This window comes from Brachionichthys hirsutus, chromosome 5 (genome assembly GCF_040956055.1).
Source record: "Brachionichthys hirsutus isolate HB-005 chromosome 5, CSIRO-AGI_Bhir_v1, whole genome shotgun sequence".
Lineage (NCBI taxonomy): Eukaryota > Metazoa > Chordata > Actinopteri > Lophiiformes > Brachionichthyidae > Brachionichthys > Brachionichthys hirsutus.
The window spans coordinates 13122600-13146858 of NC_090901.1; the positions used below are offsets into that span (position 1 = coordinate 13122600).

A 24259-nucleotide genomic window follows, 5' to 3' on the forward strand; every position below is an offset into this window, starting at 1 on the left:
CCCCCCCCCCCCCCAGATAACTGGGGGGGGGGGGGGGGGCAGCGCCCGCCTCCTGCCCTTCTCCGATTGGGCTGGATGAGGAGTCCAACCTTGCAGCGAGGAGTGTGACAGCTTTATAGCGCCTGAGCGCAAGCGTGACTCGCCGGCTGCTCATCGGGGACTCTCATTCTACTGATGACGGAACGCGTTATTATCAGGCCCGAGTAAAAAGCTTCCATAGCCTCTGCAGAGACAGCGCAGCCGCTGCTCGCTCCATCTCTCCAGTGCGTCCTCGCTCCAACTGGCTGCGCGCGTCGGGAGCGAGAAGCCCGTGGGGAGGGATGTCGCGATGCTGTGCACAAGGAGAACTAAAACTTTGGTGTCGACCTGTGTGATCCTGAGCGGGATGACCAACATCGTGTGCCTCTTGTATGTCGGCTGGATCACCAACTATGTGGCCAATAACGGGGGTCCCAAAGTTGCAGAGAGCGGCGGCGACGCGAGGGGAAAGTTGGAGGAGGAGAGTAAAGGCGAGACCCTGCGAATCATCGAGAGGCTGGACCGACTGGAGAGCGCGATCAACGAGCACATCAAAGGTCAGCATTGCCTGGCGTTTCGGGGGGAGTCTGAAGTCATTTCGGCGTCGATCACGGCTGAGAAGGTCTCTTTACGCGTAGAAAAAAAAACATCACTGTGTGTTTCCATCACCGGAGCTGAACTCCGAGTATACAGAAATTATAATTGAACAGATTCAATTAGGAATGTATACCTTTAAGATACTGTTACGAAAACTACATATGGATATTTGCTGAACACAGATTCATAAAAGTGAATTTTCATGATATATATATATAAGTGGATATTCAGAAAATGAATCAAATATAAGGCGTGACCAAATAATATTAGTTCCTTAATCATCCCTGCAAGTCATGCCTTACGAAGCCCCCCCCCCCAATTCCATTCTGTCAGTCCCATCTGCTTTGTGATTGATTGAAGTATTTGAAATGATTAAAAAACACACATCCAATCTTTTTTCCTCATCGGAAAGGCTGTAGCCGATGAGTATGAAAGTATCCTAAATTTTGCGCTTCACATCGAGTCAGGAAATGTCCCTGAGAGGTCGGCAGTAACTGGAGTTCAGTTTGGACCACAGATGACTCCCAGGCTAGTTCTGCTGTTTTACACTGAGTTGGGATTGATAGAGATGACAGAGAAAGTTTTACAACAGATTGTTGCAAAAGTCTGTCATTCCGTGCGAGAGTGCTCAAAGGGAAGGGACATTTGGGGAGGAGAGTCAAGCGATTCTTTAATTCCTTAAAAAAAAGTTATACTCTTTTGCTTCATTGGGCGGCTGTGATAGAGTGGTTGTCTACTTATCAGGTGGTCGGCGGGTCACGTCTCCTGAGGTCCACATGGGCAAAAGACTGAACCCCAAATTTCTCCCAATGGCTATTCCACTGGTGTGTGAGTGATGGTGTGAAAGTTGTGAATAAGTCCCATCCATTATAGTAAAAGCTGATTTGATTTTCAATCTGTGGTGGCCTGATCGTTTCCAAAAGCCACAATAAATCTCTGGAGTAAATCAATTCACCATTTGTCAAAAGCAATGCGTGATTTTCTGTCAGGCAAACACTGGATCTATCAAATAATTGTTTCAACTCCGTACTATAAGAAAAAAATGAATGATTGGATAAAGAGGAGTGTGTTCATGGTGTGACGGCACCTCACAGCTCATGGTGTGGTTTTTTCGTGTCTAAAGTGAGAGGGGAGGCTCAAATCCTCTGACAGTTACTGTCCCATTTCAGTGTACGCTTTGTTTTCGCATCTTTGCCCCATTTATAGCTCTCTCTCCGGTCAACTCATGAAATCCAACCTAAATACAGAAATCAGATTAGGTCATTCATCTAACAAATTAATTCATGTCAGAACTGGACAAAATAAATGTCATGTCAGTAAGAATTTGCAAATGCCTTTTTGTCCAGATAAGCTTAATTCTCAATGTAATGCCAATGTCAATGTTTAACATCAATGCAAGAAGAAGACATCTCGCATTGATGAAATGTTGCAGTGATAAAGGACTAACCGCGCTCCCCTCGAGTCTCCATGTTTTAATTATCCTCCTCAGAGGCTCACATCAGGACCAACGCACATTCAGAAATGGGACAAACGCTTCCTTTGTCATCTGCTAAATGGGACGGCAAACTGTTCACCACCAGGATGTTGGATCAGGGAGAAGGTGCGCTCTGTTGCACAGCCGTAAGGAGAAACACTGTAGTGGTGTGTTCGGCAAATCCAGACTGCGGTGTGAATCAGAGAATCCATCCTGAAGAGAGGAACAACATAGATGCGTATATCTGCTGAACTTTAAGGCACAGATATAACTAATATACATACAATGCATGGGACACAAGAATCTTTGCAGTCTTTCTTAACGTAATGAACTTTCTTCTTTGTTGAATTCAGTCCCTAAACAGTCTGCAATGCAAACATTGAAGACAGATTTAAACAGTTATAATTGCTTGACAGACTCCGGCATGTCACACTGCCACGCACCAATGATGTTGTATTAATATTTCCGACAACATGAACATTTCAATCATCTAACACAGACCTGGGTATTATATGGCCCTCTGGTCGAGTCTGACCGACCTGACTAATTTTACCTCATACATGAACTAAAATTGAATTCAGTGACAGTTTTAATGAGCACAAAGACAATATTGTGATGTGTTTATGATGCTAAGAACCTTCACACAACTTTCCAACAGTATATTAAACTCAAAATGTGTTTTAGAGTAAATGTGACTGAAAATGTTCACTACTATGAGTCACGAATGGTAAAACGTTCACATTTATTTTACCATTGTTTTGAGAAATTTAATTGAATAAATTACTTTTTTGTAAGGCAACCTCAATTTTTCATTGCTTAATTAATTATAATTATAAATATACTCTTACAAGCTTGTCAAAACAATCTTATTTACTGATTTTTCTTCTTTTCTTTTTCTTATATAAAGAAATACATTTAACATTATGCAGAATTGATTTCAGCCTTTTGGCCCAGCCCTCCAGAATATTTTCTGTTTCTCAACACACAAGTCCTAATCGGATCAATATTTCTAGGCTCCATGAACACAGTGCATCCGAACATACTTTTAATCCTAACTCTGATCGGATTAAAGACATTTTGTACATGTAACTGTCACTGTCACTGTCAGCCGACAACAGTCGGCGCACTGTTTCTGGGAAAATTTGAACACACAACTATATGCTGAATAACGCAATGAGGTTTTTTTCCCAATCCAGTACTTCAGACTGCTCAAAGAGCAGCGCCACTTCGTGCAGGGAGTTGGTGGTGTGTTACATTCTTACTCATCCTTAACATGGACAATGACAGGCTGATGGTGAACTGAGTTGCTCAGAAGCGCTGATAGAATCTGCATAGGCTCCAGGGTTGCAGCGGGAGAGTAAATTTAGCCGTCGGAGTACTTGGCACACACACTTTTCCTCCGCTCTGCTCAGTCCTCACAAGCCGCTGCCAAATTACATTATCATCCAGGAGCTGATGCGTTGATGTGTTTATACTTTGTCAGTGATAAAAAGGGCCCGGATGTGGAAGCAACATCCAGGTTTGAATGAGAATAACACATTCACGGTGATAAATGGAAAAGACAGCCCTTCTATGGCTTTGGAAGCTGAATCAGGAGGGTTCAGGTTAAAATGAGCTTTTTATACATGCACTGCTAATACTTTCAAGCATCTAAGGTTGCTATGGTGGCGTCACCGTTTCATGCATCAGCTCCGGAAGGCCTCATTGGGAGTTTTGGTTTTGTAATTCTGAGCTGACTGAAAAAAATATATATTTATAGATCGAACAAAATACTCAGTATTTGAATGAATCATTATTTGAAAGCAGAGTGACGAGTCCTATCCATGAGGAGTTTGCATTCTCTGCTCGCGTGGGTTTTCTCCCACCTCCAAAAAACACATGCAATTTAGGTGAATTGATTACTCCAAATTGTGCGTAGCGCATGAGTGTGTGCATGAATGTGTGGCCCCGCGATGCGCTGGCGACACGTTTGAGGTGTACCCCCGCCTCTCACCCACAGCAAGCTGTGACAGGCTCCAGCAGACGCTGTGACACGCAAAGCGGAAAAGCGGCTGTAGATGAGACGATTGTCTCACCTGCACGAAAATGGATGGATGGATGGATGGAAACTGATGAGTCAGAATTAACAATAAGTGTGGCTGGGTGATAAAAGAAGCCACTACAATAAGGAATAAAGGCCTCTGGTTTAGTAATGTTCTGGTGCTGCTTCCTGATTTACTGTGACTGTGAATAGGGGCCACTCTTTGTTCAGGAAATTGACTTTTAAAAGATACAGAACTGCTTCAGGTGAGTCCAGTGGGTAAATATTTCCTGAGACACTTTAAGAAACTTGAGAAATCAAGTCCTCACCTTCGAAGGCTTGTCTCTGTCTAAAGTGAAACATGGAAGAATTCAACAGAAGTGTAATATTTAAAAATACTGAGCACAGTTTCTCTGATTTCCCACCACAATCTGTCGGGTGATTTACATGTTTGACTATTGATTCAGGAATAGCATTCTTCATTTATTCTTCCGATGCAATCTCTTTTCCAAATGAAATTGTAGGGTGGATTTTTGGTTAGCAAAGCAGGACTGTAATGTCCTGCTTCTGCGGATGGTGTCTCGGTGTCTGGCTGGTGTCGTGTTTCATTCCTGGCTGTGCCTCAGTGAGAAGGAGCCTTGAAGCAAAGAACTATTTTAATCCATTTATTCACAAGCATTCATTTTCTGGCTGCAAGGCAGCTCAGATGGGACCATTATGAGCAGAAAGACGACCCTCGGACACAATTTGGAATTTCCTGTCAATCGTCGGTGTCCTCTCCCGAGTTCTTGTGCCTTGATCTCCATTTTGGATCGTTTGTTTCTCTTGTGCCAAGCCCACGGCTTCGTCACCTCTTTATGAGTCAACGCGAGTCGATTTGTGCTGACAGTGTGCTGATGAGGCGGGAGCGCTCAGGGTGGAGGGTGGACATCTGAGACAGTGTGTGCTTGCGTCACAGTGAGCGGCGCGCGTGTGTGTGTGGCGTGTCATCAGAGGAACACGGCAGAGGTGTGAGGTCTGATGTGAAGGACACTGCCAGCCTGTAGAGGCTGGGTGTTGCTGCATGAACAGTGTCGTCACTGTGTCAGTCCGTTTCGGCTGCCAGGGCGCCGCAACAAACGGGTGCTCCGGGACGTTTGTGCACAGAAATCCATCGCTGCGAGAGTCCCTCAAAGATGCATGGGAATAATGCAAAAATAATAAAATTTAAACAGAGGGACAAAACATTCACCGTCGCACCATTGACATTCTAAGGGAGTGCTCCACTGAAGGTGTGATGCTCTGCATCCTTGTTTCTGTCAGACGGAGGAGGAGTGATGCTCCCACTTACCCCCTTAGAGCTTGACCTTAGAGCAGCTCTCCTGCGCTGGCAACGCTCTGATCAAGTGTTCAGATTATTAAGAGATGTCTCAGATGGGCTTGTTCACGTCACCAGGTGTTGGAGGCACGATCCAAAATTAACGCCTTGACTCACCTGCCCAGCACTGATGACCCAGAATCAGTTTTAACTAGGGTTTGTAGGGAATTTCCACACCAGATGGAATTCCTCAACATGATTACATGCCGACATGACACAAGGAAAACATGCCATTTATTTTGGTATTGGACTGATTTCCAATGAAATCCATCCGTTTCTATTCAGTCACTTGGAATGTATACATTGAAGTGTCATCATCTTTGGGTAAATTTGATTTAATATTGACATGTCAGGAACATTTTCTTAGAAAACATCAAGAAATTCCTATCTGCTGGTTAATTAAGTGCAATAATCTGCAAGCGACAGCATTTCATTTGTTTCCAATGATCAGGAACATTAGTAAAAGCAACACTATCAGCCTCTGAGGTCGACAAAACACTTCTGATACTTCTTTTTTTATTGTTTCAAAAATATGTCATTATAAAAATTACATTGCGTGTATCCAAGAAGGATTTGTGGCTGCGGCTGCTGCTGCAGGCGCTGAACAGATATGACCCTTCTTCAGCTGGTTCATCTAATCTGTTATCAGCTATAAGCAAAGATTTTGAAATTCTCATTTCCTACTCTTGAGCTTCAGGTCTGATTGTGTCAAAGCCCATTTCGGGGAACACGGATCCAGCTGGATGGGCTGAGAGTAAATTCTTAAAAGGTAATTATCTCACTCCACCCAATGACCAGATTTTGTCCAAAGCTGCCAGAATTGGGAAACATATCATTTCCTGGTTGGTCACGCCTGCTCGCTGAGTTAGACAGAGCGTTTATCATCTGCCAGGCTGAATTCCTCCTCCAATCAGGTGCTGCGTTCTGTTGAGCCAGTTTGGAAATTCAAAATGATCAAACACAATCAGAGAAAATGAATTAAACTAAAAGGGCATTCAAAGTGTTATGTGGGACAGTGGTTAGTGCTGTTGCCTCACAGCAAGAAGGTGATGATGATGATGAACATATTTATTAGATGTTAGAGTACAATTACAGTCAAACACCCTGTCTCAGAGGAGCATTTAAAAAAAGCCCTTGCAGTCTTGTTTCCATTGAAAGTCCTTAGTACATTCTTAAAAGTGGTCACAGATTCATTCAAGTATGACTTGCGGGCTTCCTGTGAGGAGTTTGCATGTTCTCCCTGTGTCTGCGTGGGTTCTCTCCGGGTTGTCCGTCTTCCTCCCACCACCAAAAATGTGCAAATTAGGTGAATTGGTTACGCTAAATTGCCCGTAGGTGTGTGTGTGTGTGTGTGCGTGTGAATGATTGTCTGTCTGTGTGTGGCCCTGCGATGAACTGGCTGCTTGCCCAGGATGTACCCCGCCTCTGCTGGGATAGGCTCCAGCATGATCAGCGACCCGGTAACGGATAAAGCGGTCAGGAAGGTGGATGAATGTTAAAATGCGGTTACATGCCACCTCTCAATTGTCACTTATAACTCACTTGAAGTGAGCCAGTTTCTGCAGAGACACAAACTGTGCCGGTATTTCTCTCTCTTCTTGTTATGTTGTGTTGGGGATAATTCCATACCTGAGCTTTTGGGTGGGGGGCCTTGCGGCTCCCACCCAATAGTAGTTCACAATATTGGCTAAACTCCTGGTGACTGGGCTGCATCTCTGTCTTGTCTTTTTTCTTAGCTCGGGTTGTGCCATGGATTTATAAAGAGGTGCAAGTGCGTGAGCTTTGAATTCACTCAAAATTGCGTGAGATTTGATGTATTTGTACTATAGTACGTAACCATCAAGTATTTACTGAATGCATATCAAATCACAGCTTTCTCTTTCTCATATTTGCTGCCTCCCTTCATTCCCTGATTGACTGGCTTGGCCACCAGTGCTCTTGTGGTGCCAGGGAGGATTGGCCAACTGGCAGCTGGATCCTCTACTCTGCTGTAAAGGTGGAAAATAATCCCACCATGTACCTCCCCTGGGTTTTTGTGTCTGGTCCATGCTCGATTTATCGCTGCATCATCTTGTTGCACCTTCCCTACAGGTTTCATGAAAATTATAAGAGTAGTTCTCCTGTAATTTTCCTGACAAATCAACGACCTAAATTGAAAACATCAACCAAAGGTATTAATTAAAATCAAAACCTAGAAGGGCACGCAGTAGAGCGCATACAGCCAAATTAAACTCTCATCCATGTTGAAACTAGACACCGTTCCAGTGGCCCTCGGGGATTTCAGCGGGGAATTGACTGCATCGACCGCTTAATCTGGATTCCCTGCCTCATTGTTTCTTTTTGGATGGATGGGTGTGCAAAGAGCACTTTAATCCCCCCCCCCCCCCATGTGCATATCTGCATATCATCATAGTTCACTTTTCCAAGCCAAATTTCCCTTTGCTGTGAGATTCATTCATGTGTTCTATTTTTCATCACACATGTTTCTCATTTTTAATTCGTATTGTTGTTGTTGTTGTTTATCGGTGTAATGGCTGCGTAAAGAGCGCCAGGTGTGCGTAGACTGAATTCACACTCAAACTCCAGAAATGCCGTGAATGCACTATCCTTCATGCAGGTCGCTGTAATTATTCATTCATCTCCCAGCAGATGTGTCAGGGCACAGACAGGGGGGAGGACCCAAAAGCACGACAGAAGAGAAATCCAGAAACTGTTCTTTTTAATCACACCAGGTAGTCAGTCCCAACCAGCAGACAGAACCGAAGGGGCAGGCAAAGGGTAGGTCCAAAAAACAGGCAGTGTTCAGAAACCAGGCAATCCAGATCAACCGGGCAGACAAATCCAATGGGTTAGACACACAGGCGGAAACCACCAAACAGGCAGGGTCGGGAAGAGCGCTGGAAAGTAGGATCATGTCACTAACAATCTGGCAAGGGTGTGGTGTCTGAGCTGAGTACATATAGTGTCCGGGCTGATGACAGATGTGATGCAGGCGATGACAGAAGCACAGGTGACAGGAATGAACTGATTGCAGGGGGTGGATCTGAGAAGATGGGGGGAAGTTAGTGTGGAAAGGACACAGGGCCGCCTCAAGCCGTGACAAGATGAAACAATCCGTAATTTTCTCGTCTCCAGCTGCTTATCTGAGTCACAGGCTTTACTGAAACCTATCCCAACTGACATCGAGCGAGAGCCCCCCCCCCCCCCCCCCCGGAATAGGCGCCAGTTCATTGCAGGGCCACATATAGACAAACACCCACTCACTCATACGTTCACACCTACAGTCACTTTAAGGGTGGCTGATTCATCTAAGCCTGCAGACATGTGGAGAACATGCAAGCTCTACACAGGAGGGCTTCATGTGGAATCAAACCTGGGACCTTCGGGCAACAGCGCTACCTACTGTGCTCGTACCAAAATACCGACCAACACACCAATCAACCAGCAAACAAAGGAGAAAACGTATTTATTAGTCTTAGCTGGCAACATGCTGTTCTTTGTTGGGATTTGCTTTCTTATTTCTTCGACCACAAATGAAGTAAAGACAAATATCCGGACCTGTCTGTTTCAACTTTCATGATTTGAAAGCAGATTTCAAATCCAGACTTCCCATGCAAGCTCCCAGCCTCTAAAAATTATATTATAGTCTAGCTGCATGTCAAACATGTAACAAGTTCATAAGTGCAGGTACTTTGGTTGGAAATACGATGCATGCTGCTGGCACAGAGGTTCATTAAAAAGGAACACAGTGCTCAAGGCGGGACTCGCTTCTCTCACATGTCGGCGACTCATAATGAACTTAACCTTCACCACAGGGACCCTGTGCAGTGGTTCGTCGGTTTAGCCTGACCCACACGTGTAGGCTGAAATACATTATACTCACACACACGCACAGACATGCATGAGGCATGACAGAATTACACAGGCTGCTCGTTCTAATCCCAAAGGCAGTAAAGTGCAAGTTGATAATTCAACCAGTCATGCATGCGCTTATCTCATCCCATAAACAAGACGTTCATGAAGAGGTGTGTGTGTGTGTGTGCACCCTGCCACTTTCTGAACCAGTGTAACATGCACACAGGTGCACGCTCAAGTTCTTTGCCTGGATAAAAACATGTTGTAATTTGCCAGTCCCCATCTTTCCATAGCTCCATCAGTGGAGGTTCGCTCTCAGCTCTCCAGACAGAAGCTGTGCCTTCACGGCCGCCGCCCTGCAGCTAAATGTCAACATGTTGTCATATTCTCCTCCACTCTGGAATAAAGTTGTCACAAAGGGCCGAGGGAAATGCAGTAAACGTTCTGAGCGCTAACGAGTCTTGTTGAAAAGTTCAAAGTGCTGAAATGTTAAGTCCGCTATTCTCCTTGAGCTTTCTGTACTTTATTTTGTTTTCATACATCGTTATTTTTTAGGACATTTCACATTTGTTAATTCTTTTTTTATTGTTACAATCAGAGCTATTATTGCATTTAGCAGCCTTCTAATTTGTACAGTACATTATAAAGGCAACTTTTGCTGCAATTCTTAATTTCTAGGCCGCTTTTGGTACGAAACTACACAAACATAGGATTGTGAATTGAAAATTATTAATTTTTAAAATTATTCAAAAATAAAAAAGAATTGTTAAAATGTGTCATTCTTTTTATAGATGTATTTAGATGACTTATGCAGAGAGTCTCTGCATAAGTCCCCTCTGTGAAATTTTAACTCATGACTAAAAAGTCCTCCTCTTCTCCGAATGTGTGCGTTACATCCTTAATGCTCTCCTAATTTATGTTTTGCGATGGAAAAATGCTTGTTTGGAAAGAAAACATCCACCTTCCTGACCGCTTTGTCTGTTACCGGGTCACGGGTCAAGCTGGAGCCTAGCCCAGCAGTCTTATGGGCGGGAGGTGAGGTACACCCTGGACAAGCCGCCAGTTCATCGCAGGGCCACACAAAGAGAGACAATCATTCACACTCACACCTATGGACTATTTATCGCAACCAATTCACCTAATTTGCCAGTTTTTGGAAGTTAACGCCCCTCCTCAAAGACAGCAAAAACACACGAGGTATTATGACTTCAGCTCATTTGTCCGACATGAGCGGTAGATGGGGGGTATTTTGTTTCCTGAAATACAGACATCTGCTGTCCCCCATCTGAAGTGGCAGCATGAGACCTAAGAGTGAAATCCAAACGGAATCAGTGGTGAGCAGAATCCCAATATGGTCAGATGGGGCAGATGTTGGAGAGGAATGCTAAAGTGTCTCCAGCCTGTGAGGCAGAAACATGACCTGTCGAACGCGCTCTCTGAGATAGTCCCATCTGGAGCAAAGATTGTGTTCCTCAGCGCAGTGTTCTGTCAGACATGAAATGTGCCTCAGGTCACCAAATTCACCTCAGTTGTCTGAATTTGAGGCTGATGGGTCTTCGGCTCAGGCTGTGATGCTTTGCTGTTGCCTCTGGAAGGTAAACACGGAAAATGTGTGAGCCGCTGCAAGTCAGCAATCTGTGGTTTGAGAAGTAGTCCAGTCGAAACAAAGCACATTTCCATGGCGAGCTTAGTGAACAATAATAAAACATGATGATTTAGGTCGACATACCAGGGTCTTGTTTCTGTATGTTAAGGTGACATGATTTCTAACACCAGCTGATTGTGTGTGTTAAATTATATATACACACACACACACACAATAATACCTTGACATATGAGTATAATTTGTTTCTGGACTGAACTCGTAGCTCAGTCTGCTAGTGTGTGTTACACCCAGGAATAGCAGGCGTACCCCAGGAAGCAGAGACGCACTCAATAGAGAGTTTTAAACGTCATTAATGAAGACGAAAACGATAAACAACAACAAAGGAACAGACCGACTGGAGTCCGAGCAACAAAGAAACAAAAAACCCAGCTGACATGTCCACTTACATAAACTTAGACATAATAGTCTAAGTTTGGAAGGCTTCGTGTTCTTGGTAGCCTTTTGCTGTTTGAGGAGGCCTGCCAAATCCCTTGCTTGGACACCACAGGTATGTTTATTGATAATTTAATGCTTCATCATCATCATGAGTTTTTTCCTTCTTTTCACTGCCATCCTTACCGCTCGCTTTCTTTGGACGCATCATTTAATATAAAGAATATTTACAGATACCAACGAAAATCACGTAAATACTGCGAACACAGCACTGGAGACGCAGGAGTCGAGTCCCGAATGCGGTGAAGCTTGCTTGCAGCCCTCGGCCATCTCGCGTCAGCATCTAGCATGCTAGCGTGCCAGTACGCAGATAATCAGTGCATGCGTTGTCATAGAGTACTAATGTGTTACTTACCTAATTGTGGCCCTCTGGATCAGAACAGCAAAAATCAGATCTTTTTTGAGCTAACAATGCCGTCAAATCATTTTGTTTTGTTTTTATCAAAGGAAGACAGAGTGGAGACACCAGATCTATTTATATGACATTGAAACAGTCTTGCTGTTTTTGTCGCTGTCAGTCAGTATCTATCAGCTATCAGATAGCAACAGCAGGAGAGGCTCTTCTTCTTAGTGTAGCCTCCTTTGTAGGCCTGCAGACCACATCCGGATGCTTTTGTTTTGTTGTGTTACACTGCAGTACTGGACTAATATGTTGTGATGCAGTGTTTCCTGTGAGCCGGTCAGCCGGTGGAATGACAGTGTCAGAACATGGGATTCACCAGCGGATGAAATCTGTGCTACCTCAAGCCGCCTGAATCTGTCACATTGGCTCTCAGTAATATGAGCCATGCTGACTGCGCTGCTGCAAACAGCAGGGCGATATTCAGCAGCCACCCTTGAGCTGATCAGGCCCAGATCATGCACGAGGCTGTTTCCTAGTGGGATAAGGTTTATCATCAAGGCCATGGGGGGTCCAAACCATTTTCAAGGTTTAGCATTTAGATGCTGTTGTTCACATTTAACGTTGCAGTGCAGCACAATGCAGTGGTAATCTCTGCCCTGAGGCACTCCTCCAGCAGCATAGGCTCTTGCTGCCCTGTTGAGATGATGTGGAATGACAACACAGTGGCATTGTGAGATTAGACCCTGTAGCAGCACGTTATGTAAGAACACCGTATCATGAAGAACAACAGAGCACAGTGTCTGCAGACGTGTGATGCATTCAGCAGGAGGACAACATTGAATGAATTTAACAGGTTACACATGTTGTCAGTGAGTTAGAGAAAGCGACATATGCCCCATTCCCAAATCCCCACCATTGATTGAAAGTTAACTTTCCTTCTTTGTATTTATGTAATGTATTCACAGGATGTGATTTGTCAGGCTGCATATTCTGCAGACAGTTTCACCATCTCAATCAGGTAAACCTCGGCACTCGTATAAAAACCAACATATGAACATACCTCAGACTTGCATTTAGCAGCCTTCTAATTTGTACAGTACATTATAAAGGCAACTTTTGCTGCAATTCTTAATTTCTAGGCCGCTTTTGGTACGAAACTACACAAACATAGGATTGTGAATTGAAAATTATTAATTTTTAAAATTATTCAAAAATAAAAAAGAATTGTTAAAATGTGTCATTCTTTTTATAGATGTATTTAGATGACTCTCTGGCAGAGAGTCATCTAAATACTGAGAGAGCTGCTTGAGACAGTTAGCACTGCTGGCTGCCATGTTTTCATCAACACAAACCAAATCCGTACTGCATGCAGAGGCTTTGAAACATGCTGGTACTTTTTAAAGTTCAAAAATCTAACCGTTTTATTGATAATAATTACAATCTGAAGGGATAGTAAGAATATTACTTTACACAGTTTCTTCTAGTATGAGGCATTGTTGGGAATGCTTCTCCTCAGTTTGAACTCTCAAGATAATCTGGTTAAATTTTATTGTGTGAAATGAGTAATATCTTTGCACTAATCCTTGTCCTGACCAATCAGACTTCTTCCAGAATTCAGAAATTATTTGTGAGTCAGTACAATTCAAACTGAACCAAGACAATGTCTAAAATAAAAACATTTATAAAAGAATCTAACTACAAGACTTTAGCAAAGGATAGCTGGAACTTTATCCTTTATCCTTACCATTTGTTTTATTAATAAAAAATGTCACTATATTTTGACACAGTGCTGAAGATGAATAGGGACCTGCCTTGATATTAGGACTGTATGGGGGGAAACTCTCCAGCGGGGTTATAGGTGGATGCTCTAATTACATAAATAAATTAACACTAGTTTCTTGATGCGGCTTGCCGTCAATAGACATCTGCCTTCTCTATAAATCTATTATGGTGCACCCCTTTATAAAATCATGTATCATCATGTGCAGCCCCCCCCCCCCCCCCCTCCTCCAGCGAAGACTATGCTAAATTCTGCAGTTGAAAATGTTCAATGCGGAGCTGAATTATGAATGGCTTCAGCAAACCACTTGAGCATACAGATTGCTCCTGCTTTCACAGAAAAATGGATTTGATAAATGGGAGAATGAAGACGAGAATGAGGTGAGGGGTGGAACGTTGAGGCTCTTATTGCTGGCTGCAGCAACGCGTCTCCGTGCTGCTTCACCCAGTCCAGCCTGGCTGTCACTCAGGGATTTGGATTCTGAATCAATGCAGCCTTCTGTGAAGTGAAATTGAATTCTCACCACAGATTAATTTTATAACGCTTGATAAAGTTTCACTCGGTTTTGATGGGCTGTGAAATCAAGCAAGAATGCACCTGTTCCTTTACCTTTGGAGAGCGAGTCTTGTCTTTCCACTACTGACAGCAGTCGGATGGCAGCGGATTGCAGAAGTATGTCAGTGATGGAAGAATCTCAGCAGCGATCATCTTCAAAACCATCAAATAGAAGGATGAAAGGGGAGCGGCAGAGCGAAAACATGAGGGACATCAGAGGAATGCAAGTCAGAGAGCGAGGGGAATGTGGGAGGGGAGGGTGTGTGTGTGTGTGTGTGTGTGTACCAGAATGATCAAAATGGGTGATAAAGAAAATAAGAGGAGAATGGAGCGATTGAAAGAAAGAGAAAGTGGGAGAAAGTCTGAATCTCTCTCTAGAGAATTACCTTTCTTGTTGACGCTCAGGCTCAGAGATAATCAGGTGTTGAAATTCCCCTTACCCAAGGACCACGAGAGCAGATTGCAGAACAATAGGCCCCTCTCTCTCTCTCTCTCTCTCTCTCTCTCACACACACACACACACTGTCCTGATAGGGAAACAAACTCTCACCCTCCAATTTGTAGCAGCATCAGGAGTCTGGGGTTTTGTGTCTGCAGGGAAAACAATCCTGCCTGTTCATGCCAAAACAACACACACACACACAAACACACACACACACACACACAAAGAGAGTCTCTATAGAGCTCCCCTTGGCTGCCAACGAAATATGAACAGCAGGTGGTCTTTTTTCATCTGCAATGTGAGTGTGTTAATATCCACTTCACAGTAGTGTGTGTGTGTGTGTGTGTGTGTGTGTATTTTGAGTGCCAAAGCTACATTATTCCCAGAACTCCTCTGGTCTCGCTCTATATTTTATCCCATCTTAGAAACTTGCATTGTCTAACCTCAGTAATGACCTGCTGTTGCTGTAATGTTGGGCCGTACGCCTTGAGGAGACGCTCTCGCTACTCTCGCTCCTCTCGCTACTCTCGCTCCTCTCGCTCCTCTCGCTACTCTCGCTTCTCTCTCTCCTCTTTGTTGTCTTACTGTCTTAATAGACCTGATAAACACTCCTTCAGTTCCTGGATCCTTTTTGAAGGAACTGTTTGAAGAATACGCAATCGCTACCTCATGTTGTGGAGCATTGACTAAATTATACACGAAACCTTCAAACCAAATGTTGGGGTTTTTTTCTTTTTGTGTGCTCAGGACATTTAATTGCAGCTCTGAGAACATCACGACGTAAAACACTTCGTAGGCTACTGCAGTATCCCATGGCAACTGTTGCAGATTGTGATTGATAAGTCATGCATATATCATCCATCCACCTTGCGGGTCACGGGTCTGCTCGAGCCTATCCCAGCTGACTACGGGGAAGAGGTGGGGTACACCCTGGATGAGATGCCAGCTCATCGTAGCAAATTGAAATTACACTTCTCACTGGGTTCAAATGTGGAACCTACTTTAAAAAGAAACAATTTTGTCATCATTCTCTCCACTGTTGCAACAGCTGGTGCTGCCGCTTTCACTTGAAGAGATTGTTCTCTCTTTTCTTCGATGCCGATCAATGCAAGGAGACCATTTATCTTCCTCTTTTCTCCTGATGCTCCTGCTGCCCAGTTCAGACCCTCCTGATGCTAATCTGTCAGCAGAGATGTCTGTCTGACTGTCTGCTGCAGGAATCTAGCGTGGCCGCTCTTCCCTTCGCCTGACAGTCAGCAATTGTGTGGTGCTGCAGTGATGTGTTTATGAATACACAGATGGATTTGCATGTTCACTTGGGAGTTACAGTATAAAATTGGCCTGTTATGGATGGAATATGATTTAAAGGGGCATTTTAAGTGAATTCCAGTCTTCCACGTCTGATAGAGCGCAGGAAGGAGGAAACTTAAGTCATACAATTCAGTTGTGCAAAGTGTCCTAAAAAAGGATTATTTTAGGTTAAAGGTCACATAGTATACCCTTTTTCCACAAGGTAATGCATGACACTTGCATGAAATATCTGTAACATGTTTTGGTCAAAATAGCAAACAGATGCTGCAGGACAGCGTCCGTCATTTCTGTCTCAAGCAGCTCTCTCAGAAAAGCCTCTGAAAACAAAAAAGAAACTAAGTTCATAGCGGGCACGCACGCAGCTGCACGCTACCATGGTAACCGGTGAGGTGACTTTTTTAGCACATACTAAAATATTTTTGACAATTTTTACCAGAACATTATCACCAAAAATAAACTTTATCCACTGTGTTCTTCTTTGATTCATGCACGAGCCACAGGTAAAGTGTGGACACGGGGAGAGTGCACACACATCTGGTGAATGCCCCCCTGTTGTGACATGTTTCAATACTTGCTTGCAGACCTACGCAGGATTGACTGGATGTTTTTTTTTTCTTTTCTCTTTTTTTTTCTTCCAACTTGTCTGCATTTGTGCTCAACAGTGACAACATACATGACGTCAGTCACTGTTAGAGTTCTATGCAATTTTATTTTTATTGTGATTGTGACCGTCACCTGCCCTCTTGGCAGACTAGATTTCCTGTAGAGTGCTGTGCACACCAGAGTGAAACACAATACCAGTGACAAATCCACAGTGGTCTGAAAAGAAAGTGCAATGGATTTATTGATATCCGTTTCATCCAACCATAACCAAGAATTGTCCCAATGCACCAGGTTCTCATCGGTCTCTAGAGGAAAGTCTGAATCATCATGTTCTCAGGAGATCTGAGAAAAACGAGAGAGAGCATAGTGAGAGCCACAAACACTAACCCAGCAACCTCCACTGACTCAGAGATCTGTGGACGGAGTTAACTCTCAAATCGAGTTTTGATAGGTGCTGGTGTGGTGGACCTGGCATGAATGAACCCTCCATCTAAGAAAGGGGCAGTCATCCCCTCCCCCCACCCCCACCCAGCAATTTTGGGAGGGTTGGAACAAATGAATTGCTTTTGAGTTATTTCTTATGGAATGCATTGCCTCTACTAACGAGCTCAGCTGTGGGACGAATTTAACTCCTCAGTCGAGGTACTACTATATTCCTTAAAGGTGAGTGAATGAAGGCAATTGTTTTTGTTTTTTAACAAACAGAGCAAAACAAGCGATCTTGTTCTTCTGGAGTGTTTTTAACGATGAAATTCGGTTTTCTGCCTGCCAGACACGCACCGGCTCTTGCACCAGTTTTCTCACACAATCCACCGAGTGGAAAACACAATTCCCAAGGACATCTTGTCAGGTTTTAGCAACCGTGGAGAAGCCTCAAAATGACATCAACATGCACATGCATTCATGTCTATTAAATTAAAGTGACTACCCCCTCAATTATTTGCTTGTGTGGAAACGTATCAGTCTTGATTTCAAACGAGTGAGCCCCACTGTTCCCGCTGCTCTTATTAAAGAGGTGGTAATACCTTAGATTTAAGATATAATCATGTAGAAGGTTATACGGCTTTTCCCAGTATGCATTCTCACACTTTAGCATGTAGGAAGACTTCAAAATAGTTCAATATTTTACTGAATTTGCAGCTTTATGAGAAGGAAAAGCACAATCTTGCTTTGCTTAAAAATGCACGACGAGTGAAAGCATGGTGGAATAACTAGCCAGACTCTGTTGTACTTTGATCTGTGCATCCCTTTATGGTTTCAGGAGACTTAGGGTTTTCTGCCTCCCAAGCTAACAATGCAGTTGAATGAGGTTTTTTGTTGATGCACTGGAGCAACTAAAGGCAAACTCCATCTAACAGACTGACGAGAGGCAAAATTTGCGGGGCTCATCTAACCGAAATTAATTATTTTATTCAAAATGTTGATCTACTTCAGTGTTAATTCCTGTCCAGCTGAAGTGTTGCAGCATTTATAGGATAAGTAATATATTTAAAAAAAAATTAACAAAAGGAAAAACACACATCAGTCTGTTGTTAAAAAAGGTTATTACAATTTTTAACACACGGCTTCATACAATGTTAATATGTTGGCTTCATAACTTGACATATTTGTTTAGACTGTTATATTTTCAATTTCTATAAGAAAGTGACTGAATAAAGAATCCCATGAGACACATTGATGTTGTTTTGGGGTGTTTCTCTTGACATTGCTTGGTTGATTCTGAGTTGACCTGAGGATCTCTCTCGACAAATGATAAATTCGATCCGCAGAATGAAGTTCTATATTTAAAGGTACATTATTTTGGTGTGTGTGCAATGCAATCTCCTTCTAGCCTGTCTGACTACTCATTCTCTCCAGTGGAAATGAGAAGCTAAATCCTGCTTAGTGACGTTTTCCTTTTGTGATGGAAATATGATCTCCTTTATGAATTTCTACTGGGATATAATCCTCTTTTTATAGCTCACAGATTGATTTTTGAGTAATGCTCCTTAAGATCCTGATATATCACTATCTTACTTCAAACCGTAAAATATGTCAAGGCCCTCATGAGAGAGATTATGTTGAATAATTAAAGAGTTTATCTGTGTAATCAAGGTTTAATGTCTGAATGTGTAGCAGTTAAAGCAACGACACAAGTACACATTTTGATTACACATGCATGTTTTTTTTAATATTAGCACATGGTCATTTTAGTTTATTATAAGGCCAATAATATTTCATGCTGGGTTTGCCAGAGCACATCACGTCGTTGAGCTGTTGAAACATGTCTTTCATTGTCACATAACTCGCCAAAAAATGAGAAAATATTCATCCCGAAATAGTATTTCTGAATCGTAGAGAAGTGAGGCTTTATTACGATATGTAGATAAATATTTCAAATACATTTACATAAAGGATAGATGGATTTTGGATAGCTGGAAGGATATAAAAGTGCAGCAGTTCTAAAATACAGGTGATGTAATGTGTTACGTCCCGTTATGTTGTCTAGGGGATGATGGAATACTGTAAAAAACCTCTCAATCCGGGTGGCGCAGCAGCAGCAATGCAGCAAACTTCAATACTTTCTACTCTCAATATATAAAATAGTCATGTACACGATTAAAACTGGAAGGAAAATGCAGACTATTATTTTTAATGTAGGGTGAATACATCTTGAACACACCCCGATCCTCACTGGGAAACTGGGAATCAAAAATCAAAGTAACTTTGCAGTTTCTCAGTGGTATACATCTTAGTGTTTATCATATCATCTAAAGTCACTTTCCTAATTCCCATTCTACTATGTTAGAGGCATTTAAATATAGGACACAATATTTAGTGAAATTACAAACATTAATGCAAAAATACCAAGTACCAGGATATGAAACTGGGACAGTTATAATGCCTGGAAAATCAGGGCTGTGTTCAAATAGTGCGACTTACAAGCTTCTACCTTCTGGTGTGTTGGTTGAAAGCAGTTCTCATGAAAGTTTAAATTAATCTTAAAAATACAACTTAAAGACAGAAGTCAGTGGATATCGCTGTTTAACATCTCGGGTTGCAAAGGGGCGGAATATTTTCTTAAAATGTCCAGTAAATTTCCATGGGAAGTTAAGCTGGGGAATTTTGGAAATATTCTGCAACCCTAATTACATCAGCGTGTGTCTTTGATAACGAATGCGTTAAAAGAACGGTTCAGGCCTTGCTCTCGGCTGCCTGATTTGCGGCTGCTTCTGGTGGGGTAAACTGTGACAAGAGTTTAAAAGGAAATGAGATTTCATCCGACAAGGTCCCCCCCATGATGGATTTCTGTTCTTCATATTCACGTGTTTATCATTTTCCCTTCTCAAATGTTGTCGCGGGTCACTGTTCATGCTCCTCTGCAAACTGAATTGGATTTCACACAGGGAAGACAAAGAAGAACATTATGCGACAGGCGAAGACACTAATGCTGCTTGATCTGCAGACGTGTGCCGTTATGCCCTACCTAGTTTCCATGCAAATTATATTGCTGCTGGTTAATGTATATATGACATTGTCAGTGGTAGACTTTTGATTTCACACTGTGTTGAAATTCACAAAGTAATGACCACTGACTTTTATTTTCTCTCCTATCAAAAGCCAGCGAGACGGACATAAACGGGATACGCGCTGTGCATCCTTTTAGCTTCCTGATTGCTTTGACCCTTTAAGGAAAGAATAATTAATTGTGTTGCAACATCTGAAAGTTTGAACGAGACTCAAATTGTATTTCTCATTGGCAATTATTTCTTTTTTTTACCTCCAAGAGGTAGGTCATGCTTCCATTCTGGATTGATTATGGCAGTATTCCAGTATCAAACAAATCATTGGGTTATAACGCTGAATGAGATCAAAGGTCGTGGTTATGGAAGGAAATTCACATTTCCCAGCAGAATGGACTGTCGTCCTTGGCTGAAGTGTGCATTCAGTACACTTTGTCATTTTTTGTTTGACTTGCCGACCGACAGTATTTTTGCTTTATTAATACAGCGGCTAAATCTCAAAGTCAATGAAGTTACCTATAAGCCAGCTACAGCAGAAGAAAGGAAGGAAGCAAAGGCAACTCTGCAAGGTTTTTGTTAATATGAACATGTATTAAACGTGTTAAAGAGTAGAAGGTATAAGATACAAGTGTTAACATGGTCTACTGCTAAGGTAAGCACTATTGACTCTCTACATTAAATAGATATGATAGTGAACGAGTCTTCTGTTCCTCTTCTGCATTTATTTTCTACATATTTGGGTATATTTTCAGGAAGCTTATCAATACTGACAAAACGGACCAATAGTTGAGGTCAGTGTAGGTACAATTATACAAGCGAAGACATGTAAAAGCTTCACGTGTCACGCAGGCGACACAGACTGCCGCTGAGTGCGTTAACTCATTACCAAGTTGCTGGCTCACAATCTACTACAACCATTACCGTATTGGTTATAGATAGGGGGGGGCACCGATTGCAATTTTCTGGCCCATCACCGATTTTTTTTCTTAGTCCTGCCCTGCCGATACCGATTTTTTAAGTCAGTTACACCTTCAATATTCCAATCTTATTTTATTGAACACAAACTACATTTGTGCGACAGGTTACCCTGCAGACCTGTTTTGAGCCTCTCACCAAAATAGAAAGTGCACAGCAATATTTTGCTTTTACAGATAAAAGGAAATGACAAGGGTTGAGGTTGTTAATAAAATCACTGTCTCAATTAACATTTCTGTAAATATGACTGACCAGGCGCTTTCATGTGTTATATACTAATATTAATTATAATTACAATGTGATTTATCCTATATTTACATGCAGGAAAAAAGACGGAGGAAATATTAAGTTAAATCTTAGAACACAAGTACAATATGAAGCATGCAATGCAGAGACTCTTAAAATAAGTGTATGCATTTATGTGCAAACAATTAAATGATTATGTACAATTTGTACGAGACAAATGTGCGCGTGTTTTCTCGACTCAACAAGTTATGTTTTTTTAAATGTTGGACAAATATGACAGTGTATTTTGTATTGCATTTGTAACTGCAATGTTGTTCTGTAATTCAAGTGGGAAAATACATTATGTTTCAGGTACATCTTCCTGCCTCTGTTGAAGCCCCCCCCCCCCCCCATCTCATAATGGTCACCTTTATGAATAATGCATTTACCTAGTATCAAGTTACCTTCAATAAATCAGTGCAAGAATTTTCCACCTGTAGGCCCTTCTGTGTGAGAATAGCTTTTGGCCACATTCAATTCAGCTTCTGGCAGTGATTTCCACATTGAGTGTCTGTGGGGGGAGGACATAAGAGGGAGGCAAGAGTGCAGCCAAAGGATGTTATCTACTGAATGTCATGCTTGTCGCCCGGCGACTTCAATAGTTGAAGTTAATTAGCTGATGATCTATTAGCTATTTTTTGCCTCCAGCCTGTGTTGCTCTGGGAGTGGCAATGTTGTCTGTCAGTAGATTCAACACGCCGCTGCAGATATACCCCAAGCTGCCCCTTGCAAAATTGACTCGACTAATTCAAGACGCCCGCAGGTCGACCACAATTAGTTTTCTGGTCTCCTTACTTATCCCCAAGTATAAGTCTTACATTTTCATTTTTAGGGAAAAGGATTTACACATTATTGGCTGGATAATTATGAAAATATGTTCCAATCAACCTCAGCTGTATGTTGTGTTTCATTTCTAATTTCATGCAGCTTGTAATCAAGTTAGATGGAAATTCTGAAGTTGTAAATCATTTTAAGTTTGGTAAAAACATTTTGTCTCTCCACAATAAAGTACGACGTAATGGTGCACAGCGCTCACAGTGGCGTGCTATGAGTTTATATTGCGTCTGCAGCTGGAGCAGACTGAGCAGGTTCTTATCTCTGTCTGGGAGTCTCTGCTCGAAGGCGAGGGCCATCATGTCTAAAGTTTACTGTCGCCTGGACGTAAGATTCATTTTATAATTGTTGAGTTGTGATCTGTAGTTCAGCTCGGTTTGCAGGACGTGCAATGGTTGTGTGTCTTAAGTGATGGAGTGTCATCAAACATGCACAGTGCATCTGAGATTTGACGTGCACGGATCTAAGCTTTGAGCTTTTCGGTTTTGTTTTACCTAAAGCAGCAATAAAACCAGTAATGAAGATGTGCTAACTTCCTCTGGGCTGCACAAAGTTTATAATCCCGCTGTTTTTAATCCCAGTGCGATGCAGACAGACTGATCGTGCTGCACAAAGTGTTTCTCTCCACTTTAAATCATAAATGCACTATTAAACTAGATGGCATTCCAAGATCAGAAACCTCCACCGAGGCAGCTCAGGTTATGTCAGCGCACCTAAAGGCTCCAGCCCCCTGATAATAAGACCGATGTTACCAGCTGTTTATGTAGCCGAGTGAAATATAATTCATGGATTGTCTCAATGGTTCTGCATTCAAATGCAGATGCTTTGTATTGCGGCTTTGTCAAAGGGAGCATTATCCATGCTGGTTGCACCCCCATAGTAATGCATTATTTCTCCTGGGTTGGATCCTGACATGGAAAGATCAAAGCTGATGAAGTGTGTGTGTGTGTGTGTGCATGGGTGTGCTAAAGAGCTTAGAGCTACTTGGCTGGGGTCTCTGTGATTGTGTTTAGCACGTCAACTGTCAATGTCTCAGCTTCTATTTAGCCTCTAGAGGAGAACACTCCAGACTGGAACATGAAGTTCTGAACTTTTACTTGCTTGTTTGATGGAGACAAATAAAATGGAAGAAAGAGGCTGATTTATCTAAACGTGTGACAACAGGATAATAATGAACAAAGCGAACTGAAGAGGATGTGTGGACATATCTGCAGACTGGGGCGACACAGTGGAGGGATTGGACCATGTTGACTCCTGGCTTATGAGGCAGCGTGTTACGGACTGGTGCGAGAGGACCCCAAGAAACAGAGGAGACAGTACAAACGTGACTATAAGCTTTACTGGAATGTTCATCAGTCGAGTCACTATCCCGGAGCTGCGCACGGGTTACGGGGTGGCTGGAGCCCAACGAAAATATCTTGTTAAACAAAAAGACACAGCCAAAAGAACAAAGCAAATAAGCAAGCTCAAAATACAAACTCTAACAAAGGCAGATCCCAGGGATGAGGAGCGGCAGAAAGACGTTCTGTACGCAGGGACATGATCCATGAAAAATAGTCCGACTAGGAACAGCAGGCGGAGCAGGGCTTATGATGAAATCGTACCTTGAGGGACGAGAACAAATGGTAGACATAAACGGAACCTTGTCCTCGTCCCTCCCGGTAAGCTGCGGGGTTCCTCAAGGCAGCATTCTAGGACCGTTACTGTTCCTCCTATACATTAACGACATGAATGCTGCCTGTAACTGCAAATTGTTCCTGTTTGCTGATGACTCAGCACTCCTGATTTCGGGAGAGGACAAAGTGCAGGTTGAGGAGGCTCTCAGCTCTGAGCTCACCAGAATCCGTACTTGGCTTACTGATAACAAACTGTCACTACATCTTGGTAAAACCGAATCGATTCTTTTTGGGTCTAAACACTCTCTGCGTGAGATAAATGTTAATGATTTCAAGGTCACAGTCGATAATACAGTCATCTCCAGCAAAGAAGAGATTACCTATTTGGGCTGTGTTCTTGACAAATACCTGTCTGGCGATAGTATGGCAACTAAGGTGATCAAAAAAGTCAATCAGAGAACAAGATTTTTGGGCAGAATGTCTGCTTTTGTCAACAAAAGTGCTCTCCGGACGCTTGCTGCAGCCCTCGTTCAGCCCCTCTTTGACTATGCTAGCACCTCCTGGTATTCAAACATCAAAATGTCCCTGAAAAC

The 24259-nt window shown here is 42.7% G+C and overlaps 1 protein-coding gene across 1 annotated transcript in view; it reads left to right on the forward strand.

The window, feature by feature from the left end:
* The first annotated feature begins 328 nt into the window (after positions 1-328).
* galnt18a (UDP-N-acetyl-alpha-D-galactosamine:polypeptide N-acetylgalactosaminyltransferase 18a) overlaps positions 329-24259 on the forward strand; it is a 91408-nt gene continuing 67477 nt past the window's right edge. The window contains exon 1 of the mRNA XM_068739216.1: positions 329-575. Coding sequence (XP_068595317.1) covers positions 329-575 — 247 coding nt within the window. The remainder of the gene's footprint in view (positions 576-24259) is intronic.